This window comes from Vitis riparia, chromosome 18, assembly GCF_004353265.1.
Source record: "Vitis riparia cultivar Riparia Gloire de Montpellier isolate 1030 chromosome 18, EGFV_Vit.rip_1.0, whole genome shotgun sequence".
Classification (NCBI taxonomy): domain Eukaryota; kingdom Viridiplantae; phylum Streptophyta; class Magnoliopsida; order Vitales; family Vitaceae; genus Vitis; species Vitis riparia.
The window spans coordinates 11723535-11735349 of record NC_048448.1 but is presented as its reverse complement, the minus strand read 5'-3'; the positions used below and the strand labels follow the sequence as shown (position 1 = coordinate 11735349).

Genomic DNA, 11815 nt, shown 5'->3' with positions numbered 1-11815 from the left:
GTTGAGTTTAAAAAATATTTTTAAAAATTATTATCAAATTAGTTTTTTTAGCATAAAAATATTTTTAACTTGTATTTTATATTTTTAAATATATTTTAAAAGTAATTTTTATATGAGTATTGTGTTTTTTTTAAATAATTAAAAGATGTTTTTTTATTTTTTATTTTTTATTTTTAATAAGTTTCTTATTAAAATTGTTTTTGTGTTCCTAATTGTCAAATATATCTGTTGGTTTCTTATTATAAAAAATATAAAATTACTTTTAAAAATTATCATTAAATGTCTTTTTTAACTATTTTCAAATATAGAACAAAAATATGTTTAAAAATCTAAAATATTTTTAATTTATTTTAAATATATTCCATTTTTTAACTTAAAAGAATAACTCATTTTTTATATAAATGCATTTCAATGTTTTCATTATTTATGTGTATTTTAAAAGAAATTGTTATTTTTAAAAGAAAAATGGGATAATTTTATTTTTTTTTTAAATATAGGAGGTTAGATTTGTAATTTCATATTTCTTTTGTGTCTTTTAATTGGTTATTCCTTGTTTTTAATCATTTTTATATAATTATATTTTTAAACAATCCTAAAAAAATATTATATGAAAATAACATATTTTTTTGTTTTTAAAACATAAAATAATTTGTGACTATCAAACGATATTTTTTAAAAAAAAAAATGTTTTAAATGATACCAAACTATTATTAAAAACAATTGTCAGATAGACCCTAAATAGAGCACCGAATTGAGAAAAAAAAATTCAAAATATGAATTTTGTGTCAAATTGACATTTTATGGGAAAAAAAATATATCAAATCATATTTTGAAAATATAACTAAACTTATTTTTAAAATACAGTTTCAAATAAATCAAAAGAAAAATAATGAAAAAGATAGAGACCATCGTGAATAAAAATTTACCCAAAAAAAAATTCAAAATAGACAAATCTTGAGGAAAAGATAAAAGAAAATAGACTTGATACTTGCAATGGTAAAACAGAATTTGTAAAATTGATACCATTTAAAAAAAAAACGAAGAGAGTGAAAGTAAAGAGGCATGCCTCAATAGATCTCGACCTTTTTTTTTCTCCTTTTAAAGAGAGACACAAAGTAATTAATTTCATTACAACTAGCAGAGAAAACTCCACATGAGACCAAGTGGTTTTCTTATATGGGCATACGATAATAACATTATGGAAGAGACTTAAGGTTTGAGTTGGTAAAATCTACTTGATCAGAATATTGACTTTAAAAATTTTGTTGCTTTGCATGTTGGGAATGAAGTGGTTGCCTTGTGAGTATGCATTATCCAATGCCTTTCGGATGAAAAGTTATGGAATCAGGCCGACATCATTTCATGCGGATCATGTGGTAGACCATCTTAAAATATAGGATTTTTATTTTTATTAATTTTCATAAAAACACTCGACCATCTTAAACTATCATTGAAGGAGATACTAGTAGTAAAGTTTAAATTTAATTTTAGTAGTAAAATTTCCATGTTATTTTAGATGGGATAATATAATAATATTGTAAATGTCATCAAATTTAAAATTGCACCAAATAATAAAAATGATAACAAATTGAAGAAACATTTAAGAATATCTTTAAATTAAAAGTCAAATTTTACTTACTTTTCTCGAGGTTTAAGGTAAACACGCATGTTCATCATAAATTAGAAATTTATTATATTTTTATATTTTTATGGAATATTAATATTAGGGTTATAACTTGTATAAGTCATTTGAGTTAATAATTAATTTAAGTCCAACCTAATCCAACCTATAACAAGAGATATTCAACATAAATGCAATCCAACTTTATTTCTCTAATTTCGGATTGAATTTAAATTGATTGAGTTAAAATCGGGTTAATCGGTTTGATTGTATAATTCAAAGAATCAAAATATATCCATATTATTTTTAAATTTTTTTTATATATATTTAATTGAAATTTTAAATAATAAATAAGAAATAAATTCAAGAAAATAACAATTAAGTAAAAACAAATTTATATATTTAAAAAAAGTATACCATATAAGTTAATATTTTTTTTCTTAAAAAAAAGTTATTATACAAGATAATATAAATTATAAATATTATAAAATCATTAAACTATACTTAGGTTAAATAAAATTGAGTGTAGATTATAATAAAAAATAAAAAATAAACATAATCAGAACCTAATATGAATATTAGAAACGATAGTCTAAACTCACCCAAATGTGGAATTGCCCAAACTACACCCTTAATTAACACCAATGCATCAAATGAAAGGCAAAATCAAAACACATGTTAAGCTCGAGAAGGCGTTTTTGTTATTCAATAAATAATAAAATAGTTAAAAAAACATTTAATGAAATGAAATGAAATGAAATTCATTTGTTTATGCAACCAAACATTTGACTAAATCGAATTTAGTCCACTTCAACATAAGGAAGCAGTGGAGCAATTTAAGCTTCCAGAAATTAAATGCAGAATCTAACAGGTTCCAGAAAGAACGAAGCATTCACGAAATTCTCACACCATTACACCGACGATGAAAAGAACATAAGTTCAATGAAACCTCCCGCTATCAAGTTACAGCTAGAAGAGCGACGATAATAATGGTGACGAAGAGGTAAAAACTCAACATGTCCATTAGATGACACCAGTTTGATTAATCAGTTCTATCGTTCCTAATAAAATCTCGATGATTGTTTGCCTGGGAATGATGCGTGGGTTCAGTTGCTACTCGAGCAAAGTAAAGGTCAAATCAGAGCCCACACCTGAGTGAAGATCATTAGGCGGGTTAGGCTGCAAGCTTAGGGCAAATACCGGAGAGCTTCCATTTGAGAATCCAAGAACAGATTCGTAATCCCCTCCATTGTCCACTAGCCCATAGTATTGATCTCTGTCCCTTGCATCCTTATTCAAATGAATGGTTCAATCATATAAGCTATATTCCCCATTATTTAAAAGGCCTGACAAATGAAAAAATCAAAAAACAAACCAAAAGAGAAGATGGAGCATATGCTTACAAATTCATGTAGGAGATTTTTGTGTATTTGTTCCACATTCCTTACCTGCAATCGTGTCAGAAGAGAGCAGCATCCCTGGTTTATCAAAATCTTAAAAATAAAACTTGCAGAAACAGACAGATGTCTGTGCATTGTAAAAAATAGATGTACCTTTTTCTTGAAAGTTTCAATCTGATTATTGATCACCTGGTACTGTTTTTAATTATAAAATTTGACGGTGTCAGAACAAATAATATTAGAAATGGTTAACAAAATGCTCACTGCAAAATTTTCTAGTACTATTATTAATGGATTTCCAACCACTACAATTAATGGAAAAGACAAAATGTGAAAGAAATTAATATGAGTGAACATAAGAATTGAACTGGACGACACTACTGGTAAGATACACACAGGTTAAATAAGAAAAAATAGATGATTTTAATATGATTGGAACCAATGTGAGCAAATCAATACTCGATAATACACTAATCAGATAAACATAAAAAAAAGTTATAATGATGATCTCTGTACCCAAAGAGCACACCAATACTTAATAATTCACTAATCAAACAAAGATAAAAAGCTTTCTCCTCAATTGTAGTCACACACTGTTTCTTTTTACTCACTTACAAAATTCACAATCATATATAAATTATAGGGAGCAAAATCATCATTCAATAAATAAATAAAAATTTCTTGCTTCAAACTTCACAATTCAATATGTGGTGTTACAACTAATTACGTGATCCCATTTAATCCCTCTTCCAAAAAAGATAAAAGGTTCCATGCAATATATCTCATCGTCTATTTTACCAATCGCCTTCATGTTTTACATAGGAGTAGATGATGTATCTTGTATTTGTAAAAATATATTTATTCCAATTTTTATCAATTGAAAAATCATGCCATGAGGACTCATACTTAACCCAACAAAATAAAATTTGTCTGATGATAAGCAGATCATCCAAAATTATAAATCATTTACAACTACCACTAAGGCTTTTTGGAAGTTAGATTTTACCATAGATATTACAAAGTTTGGTTTTAAGGATTATTATGTGCATATTTCAATTGTATTTGTATTTATAGATATTTTGTTTTGTAATTTCTCTCCATAAAAAAAAAAAACCAAAAAAAGCACTCAATTGTGTTGTGGAATTCTAAGGATCAAATCTACCAACGCCCTTTGGCAAAAAGGTGACATCCTTCCCATTGTATCATTTGGGATTTGGTGGGATGAGACATTAGCAAGAAATAAAATAAACCCTAGAATCACTATGGAGTTTTGTTGAAATATTACCTATATATATATATATATGGACTATGCACTCTACATGATAAAATCGTAGTTCTTATTGGAAATAACTTCCTATTTTTTATTTTATTGTAAAATTGAATTTGAAGTCAATGTCATAATTTTTAGAAAGTAATATCAATATTGTAAAATTTTTATTGTGAAAAATTGTATAAGAAGTATCATTCTTAATTTTTATATTAAGTTTTTTTAAAAAAAATATATAAATTATTTGAATAACATTACTCAAACATGAATAAAAGCTCTTACCATGCTTTTCCAAAGTTGATTAAAACAGTACGTTAATATCTACTTATGAATTAACTTCATGTTTGCAAATCAAGCATTCCCAAATGATAATATTGTTGGTTGCCAGTAAAATAATGAACAATAATGGTCTTCAATTCCTAATCCTAGGAGATAAATTTTATCCCATAACTAGTAGGTTGCAATCTGGTTGACACTAGGAAAGACTTAAAATCTTAATAATATATCCTATTCTACCAATCTCTTTACCTCCATTTATCCCTAGGTGCAGCCTCTTGAAAAACAAAGCAATACACATTATTTTCTATATTAAGAGTCCCACTTACTCCATGCTTTGGAGTTTTTATGTAGGTGCTTTTTTAGGTTTTTTATATGAAATATTCTATATCAAAATGAATTTATTTTTAAGAAGATTTCTTTTTGTCTTGTTTCTTGGACAATGTTTGTATACTTCAAGTGTATTTTTCTTATTGTTTCTAGGCGTATCTAAAAAAAGCTCTTACTTACCTATAAAAAACAATATATATATATATATCTAAGAAAATGAATGGTGTTATAGAAGTGTTTGCATAAAATTATATTATCCGAACAATTTTCTACCATTAAGATTATCAAGACTTTTGATTATGTAATTAAATAAAAAAAAAAAGTAGACAAATAATTGTTTGGCTTGTTGTATAAAAAAAAACACAAGTTTAATAGAATTAATAATAAAACTATCATATAACTCTTTACAAAATGAAATTTTTGAAGAGAACAATTATAGATGTATTGAATCTAATATTAAAATTAATACTTAATTTTTTATATTTATTATTAATTTTTTTATAGATAAGATGATATAATTTTTAATAAATAATAATTTAAGTTGTTTATTTTTATACAAGGTAACCTATTTTAGTATAGCCCTCCTAAAATTGGGTTAACTTTGGATTAGCTTGAACCAAGCCTAATTAAATTGGACCTCAGAGTGGCATGCTAAATTAGCACAAAAGCTCAAGTGAAAATGAGAATTAGAAAAAATATTTCAATGTTAAACATTACAAAAGTATAATTTAAACATAAAGATGATATAAAAGATTTAGGAGTTACAACAAATAAAAGGATTATAAAAGGAATTTTCATTGAAAATGAACTTAATCAAGTCGTTTAGATTTGCAAAAATTCACTAAAAGACAACTAGTAAGTGTTCATGTTTTGTACATGCATGATTTTGGAAGATTGAGTAGTACAACCCTAGAATTGGAGAGAGATATTGGAGTTTATACCAAAAATATCCCCTTTAAAAATAAAAATCCAAAATCTAGATTGGTTCCAAAATCATTTTTAATCTAGTGCATTTCTATCATATAAACATCCATTTTATGAACGGGCGAATTGATTATGACTTTAAATTTAAGTTTAAAATTATAGTTAGTAACTATGGTTTTGAATTCAATTTTAAAATGTTGTTTCATTTAAAATATTTTAGTTTATTTTTTAAAATAAATTTAATATCCTGGATTTATTACATTATTTTTATTTATTAAACTTAGATGACTATTTAAAAAAAAAAGTGAAATTAAATAATTAATATTTTTAATTTGATATAAAAATATTTTTGTTAGTTTTATTAAAAATTACTAACCACTTATACATTAATAAATAGAAAATAAAAATAATATAATAAATTCATGATATTAAGTTTATTTTACAAAATAAACAAAAATATTTTAAATGAAATAATATAATTTTATATATATATATATATAATTTAAGTCAAAACTGTAGTCACTTACTAGGTTTTAAGCTTAAATTTAAAACTGTAAATGTATAAACTTAAAACCTAGTAAATGACGGAATGTTTTGACATTTTAAAAAAAAATCAAAACTCATAAAAATATGGATGCTTATGTGGTAAAAATGCATTAAATTGAGAATGATTTTGCAACCAAATCTAGTTTGTGGATCAAAGGGATTGTTTTTAGTCAAAAACTCAAGAAATTGGATGTTGATTCAATATTCCTCACTTAAAATGAAAATTTATAATACATGTAATTTATATAAGTTCCCAAATAAATTATAAAGAGCAATTGGCTCAACAGTAAATTGTGACTTTGAAACATATTTCTTTTAGTAGAGAATCTTATATAGAATATTTTGTAGGTCAGTGTTTCCCATGAAAATATATTTGCTTCTCAAATAACCAAAGAAAAAATGTCAAAAATATTCAGGGTAATGTGAGAAAAGACTGGGACTATTTCAAAGCCCAAGGTTTGTATTTTAGTTCATTTTTTAAGTATTTCCTTGGGCAGAATCGGTGTTCTCCAGTCCAAGGAGATATAGATTGTTGGTTCAACCATGTTAAAAGTCAAAACAACCTATAGTTTTGCTCCAGGTTCCTATTAAGTCTAATATTTTATTATACACCTTCTCTTCAATAATCCATTTTTGTTAAATATATAGTTTGGTAGAAGACTCCACCTTTGGTAATAGTAATGACTCTTAAAATTTTTAAGTATTTCGTATTTTTCTCTCACCCGCGTGCGAAGTTTATCTAAAGAACCCCAAAGAATTTGCATGTTTGATACCTCCACCATCCCCCAAAAAAAATAAACAAAAGGAAAAAGGATATATCTCAGAAGCTTAAAATCTGAAGTTAAATCAAACCTTCCTATCACGAACCATCTTCAAAGAACTCTCCATCTCTTGTTCAAGATCTCGCAGTTCCTCAACGCTCAAATCGCTCAAATGTTCACCCATCCTCTGCCTATCAATAATTCCCAACCAAATGTCATCAAACAAAAAGTAATAGTCCGCATGTGTGGGATGGAAGAGCTCATATATCGCAATTACCTAATCTCCTTCCTGAGATTCTTGTTCACATCTTTCAGTTTCTTCAGGTTTTCTTGCATTCTCTGCATAGGGACCATGCATCAAACACACATAAATTAATATTGAAAAGAAGAAAACTTAAATATTACTTCTAAAAGAACAAGCGCAGAAAGAAAGTAACCTCATAGTGATAGCTCCATAGATCCACTCCTAGAGTGTTCTGGTACTGATCAAATATTTGTTTCGTTCTGAATGTAAAACACAATAACAGTCAGGCAAAAGCTTCATCTCAAGCAAGCAAACTATGTTTCGTGGAGTCAAAGGGGAAAACCCTAACACTCTGTTTGGTTGCTGGAAAAATGGAAGAAAAGAAAAAAAAAAGCAAAAAATCTGAATAATGTTTTTTTCGCCTATTTCTTATAGAAGATGAAAAAACTGGAAAAGCTCAACTCATCTGAGCAAAGTAATTGAAAAGCCTCGCTATATATATATATATACCGGAAAGTTTAAGCTTATATGAAACGGTTTCACTTTTCTGATTTTCCTGCATTTTCTCAGCAACCGTAGTAACCTTCACTAATTTCAAGCGATCTGAGGTAAGGTTTGAGAGAGACATACGTAGTGGAAGGACTGATGTATTCATGGAGCTTTCCAGTACTGGAGAGCATGATGATAGAAACCTTAGCATCGCAAAGAACAGTGAGCTCACTGGCCTTCTTGAAGATACCATTTCGTCTCTTGGAGTAGGTGACCTGCCTGTTCGTCGAGTTCTCTATCCTCTTGATCTCAATCTTTCCTCTAGCCATCGCTCCCTCTCTTCTCCCTCCGATTTCCAGATCGCTTCTGTTTCATAAGATTCCACTACAGAACAAAGAAGAAAGATCAAAGCAGAACAACTCCAACTTCATACCATTAACGGAAATATTTGCTCATTTCGTCAAGGTTTGCAGGGGATCGATGACGTCGCTAACCGCATTTCAGTCATGGGGACAACAGCTTTCCGTCCTTCTCCGTTACGCCCGTTAAGTTATTATCTCAACGGCTCAGATCGAGATGGGAATTTTTACAAGCATCAGACGGTGTAGATGTGCAGAAAGTATGGGAATTGGCTCGGGCTTGCGCTTTGGAAACTACGAAGTTTCGCAGGTACTAAAGTGATAACGTTGCTGAGCCTCAAAATGTAACGTCTTTTCCTTTCTCTCGCATGTCCAATCATGATTTAAATTGATCCTCGAAGGAGTGAAGTTATAGAAACCGATAAGCATGATTTCAGAAGTGATTTTCTTACTTCTAATAGTTAATAAAATGAAAACAGTTTTTTGCTTTAAAAAGCAATAATACCTTCGAAATGCTAATAAAACGATACCGTGTGGCTTTTACCCTACCCATTTTCCACCAAATTATTATCATGTTCCTGAAAAACGAGGCGGACTCCGCAGTTGCACCATGGACAAAGATGGGCTTCTCTTCTGCCATCATTGGGCTCTCCATATATCCAATTTTGTGGCTTGGCCCATGGTCAACCTTATTTTGCATGTCCTGAATCCTGATTTATCTATTTATTTTAAACAATGTTTAGCGGCTAAGGTACTACGTAGATTTCTGGTTATATGCAAGCAAGATTTAATTTTGACGTATCTTTGTCCAATTTGAGGTAGGCAAGAACGTAGGTGAGCCGAGAAAAAGCTGGGGTTCTTTTGTATTCAATTTTGAAAATTCCTAATCTTTATGATTTTGACAGGCTTAGTTAATTACACTTTTGTTTTTTCCTTTTGCGATAGAGAACTACGCTGGTCCAACTTACTGACTCGACGACAGCTTGCATTTTGGCAGTCACATTTGTCCTCTTTTTGATTTCTGATTCCATATTCTTATTTTTATCTAGACCATATGACTCTTACTTCTTGTGTGCCATTGGTCAAAGGATGTTAAATTGGCAACTAGAAGACAAAACAAAACAACTAAGTTCATGGGTGTAAACCACCGGATTCAAGTCATTTTCTTTAATCGTGGTCCATTACATAACATTAATCACATATTAAGAAGCACGTGACATCACTTCAATTCGATTAATCTCTTACTAACATATTCAAGGAGCTTAATGTGCGGATCATTAAGTTATTGGCAAATGAACAGAAAGACAAACGATGGGATCGTCGTCCGGTAAAAGCATTCTGGAGTTGAATGCAGTGAGGAGGGTCAAGCTCACGAAGACTAGAACAGAGAGTGCGGTTAGAAGGAGCATGAGACCACGTGCGATGCCAGTCTTCACCTCTTCTGCATAGTCGGTGGCAGCTAGGGCCAGGATGGTTACTGGAAAAGAGTAAGCCCACCATGCAATACTAAATCTCATCATTGATTTCTTGAACAGGGTTGGCCTGCAAAGCTGTTTCGATCCAGGAAAATAAGTAAGGCCCAGAACTAGAAGTAGGGAAGGACTCAAATTAATTGGCGGTGCATTTTAATGTCACCTCATACATAAGTTATCATCAGTACAAAATAAATAAATAAAACACCCTGCTTTTGCGATTTAATGCTCAATTTCTCTATTCGATAACATGTAGTTTCTTTTTGGTAACAGTATAATATTGCTTGACTGGACCATCCAATTTGTTTCCTAGAACACGTGTAGAGTAACTGATTAGGAAAAAGTTTACATTAGTCACTTTACCGTAAAACTTTTATTTTTATGAATACATATATATATATATATAATATATATATATAGATGATAATTTAACAAAATCTGCCATGTTGGTAAATGGCTGATCCATGTTGGTGGACATTTTAGTATCAACCGTCCAAATTTCTCATCCGCCACTGCACGGAATGTACGGAAACATGGAACTGAATGGTGTCTGCGCCACCATATTAATTATGGTATGATAATGAAGATAAATAAAACAAATTAATAACGTCAATGAATCGGCGAGTCCCTACTTAAAATACTTTCAAACAAGGTCGCTTTCTTAATCCTAATTTTCAAGCCAGTTAACATTACCAGAGACGCGAAGAGGAACAGCGACAGAAACAACAGCATCTTCGATGCCGTATCGAAGCGTCCAGCTATGGATTCCCAAGCCAAGCTCGCCATGCTCGGCGCTGCAACGAACAGAGAGAAAACCGGCCGCAGAGTCGCCGGGAGACGGTCGCCTCCGGGCAATCTCTGGTAAAGAGTTACGAAAAGCACCAAGTAGTGAACCATTCCAAGCGAGAACAAGCAAACAGCGCTCTCTTTCCACCCCATCTGAGCTGCCGCTCGTGCCCCTACCAGGTTTCCGATGACCGACAACTGACTCGTCGGATTCGCCACCAGGGTCAGAAACTGCTTTCCTTTGGTAAACCACTGTCCGTAGATTTTCACGTCCAGCGTCACGACCGGAACTGCGAAAACCCACCACAGAACCAGATAGGAAACTGTATTTGGAGCAACGAAAGGGGCAGATTGGAGCAGGAGGAACCACGAAATCCAAGGGGCAAAAAAGTAGTTAACCCCAACATGGTGCAAGAACTCTGCCTCCACCATGCGAAATCGAAAGAAGCATCTGGAAATGTAAAGAAGAGAGAGTAAAACATTAGTGAAGAGTGCCAGAGACCACAAGAGAATGAAACCCAGGGGAGAGAGTGTTTGGAGCAGACGCCAAGGAGGGTTTGAGCCATGAGATGGATCGATAAGCGTCTTCCATAGCAAGGTTTGACCACCCAGAGAGAGACTTATTCTGAAGTAACCTGCATGGAACCTGGTTAAGACGGACGATATGGATCGTTTTGCGACGATGATGAAGAGGCGACGGTGTTCTTGCGCAGCAACGGGGGATGCGTCGACCACAATCTCGATCTCGGATTGAGTGCTGGCCATTGATAATAAAAAACTGGGACACATTGATGGAAATCACCGAGTTTATACACAGATTTACGCCAACGAGCCCGACAAAGAAAAAATTAATAATTAAAGAATAAATAAAAAATGTATTAAAGTATTAATTAGTACATTACGTATTTTTACAAATTCTAATACATTTTAAGAAATAAAATAAAAATATTAGAAACTTTGACAGAAAAAAAATAAAATTACTGAATTATAATAAAAAAATATATAAGACTAATGTCATTATGATCATCATTTATTAAATAAACACTCAATTATAATACCAGCTAAATTGGAGCATCTTGAAAAAAAATGAAAGGATTACCAATTTGGAGATAGCATTTTATAGTTTAAATTTGAAAAGAAGCTTGGGCCAACTAAAAGTCCAAAACACTTAATTAAGTGTATGGGCCCTGGTTTAACAGCCCAATTGAAGAAAAGGGCCGTGCAAAAGACGTCCAATTCTACATCAACAAAATTTAAGGAGCGCCACCGATTACGATGTGATAATTAGTCAAATTGGGTAAATACCAATAAGGAATTTGGTCTCGTACTAAGACGAAAGT

General features: G+C 30.8%; 2 protein-coding genes across 2 annotated transcripts; both read right to left on the bottom strand.

Moving 5' to 3' along the window:
* Positions 1-2448: 2448 nt before the first annotated feature.
* Positions 2449-8324, bottom strand: LOC117907362 (agamous-like MADS-box protein AP3). Its single transcript, XM_034820875.1, has 7 exons — positions 8000-8324; positions 7563-7629; positions 7403-7464; positions 7217-7316; positions 3175-3216; positions 3025-3069; positions 2449-2911 (listed from the first exon to the last, which is right to left on the bottom strand). Exons 1-7 carry the CDS (start codon positions 8185-8187, stop codon positions 2735-2737), a joined length of 681 nt encoding a protein of 226 aa, XP_034676766.1. The 5' UTR covers positions 8188-8324; the 3' UTR covers positions 2449-2734.
* Positions 8325-9327: 1003 nt separating this feature from the next.
* Positions 9328-11240, bottom strand: LOC117905403 (S-type anion channel SLAH1-like). Its single transcript, XM_034818332.1, has 2 exons — positions 10383-11240; positions 9328-9767 (listed from the first exon to the last, which is right to left on the bottom strand). Exons 1-2 carry the CDS (start codon positions 11238-11240, stop codon positions 9495-9497), a joined length of 1131 nt encoding a protein of 376 aa, XP_034674223.1. The 3' UTR covers positions 9328-9494.
* Positions 11241-11815: the final 575 nt, after the last annotated feature.

Bases quoted from the DNA above. Each gene is read 5' to 3' on its own strand.
- LOC117905403 (XM_034818332.1), bottom strand. From the start codon at position 11,240: ATGGCCAGCACTCAATCCGAGATCGAGATTGTGGTCGACGCATCCCCC. The intron at 9,768-10,382 runs GTAATGTTAACT...GGATCGAAACAG, and splicing joins TGTTCCTCTTCGCGTCTCTG to CTTTGCAGGCCAACCCTGTT.
- LOC117907362 (XM_034820875.1), bottom strand. From the start codon at position 8,187: ATGGCTAGAGGAAAGATTGAGATCAAGAGGATAGAGAACTCGACGAAC. The intron at 3,070-3,174 runs GTACATCTATTT...ACACGATTGCAG, and splicing joins TTGAAACTTTCAAGAAAAAG to GTAAGGAATGTGGAACAAAT. The intron at 2,912-3,024 runs GTAAGCATATGC...CATTTGAATAAG, and splicing joins AAAATCTCCTACATGAATTT to GATGCAAGGGACAGAGATCA.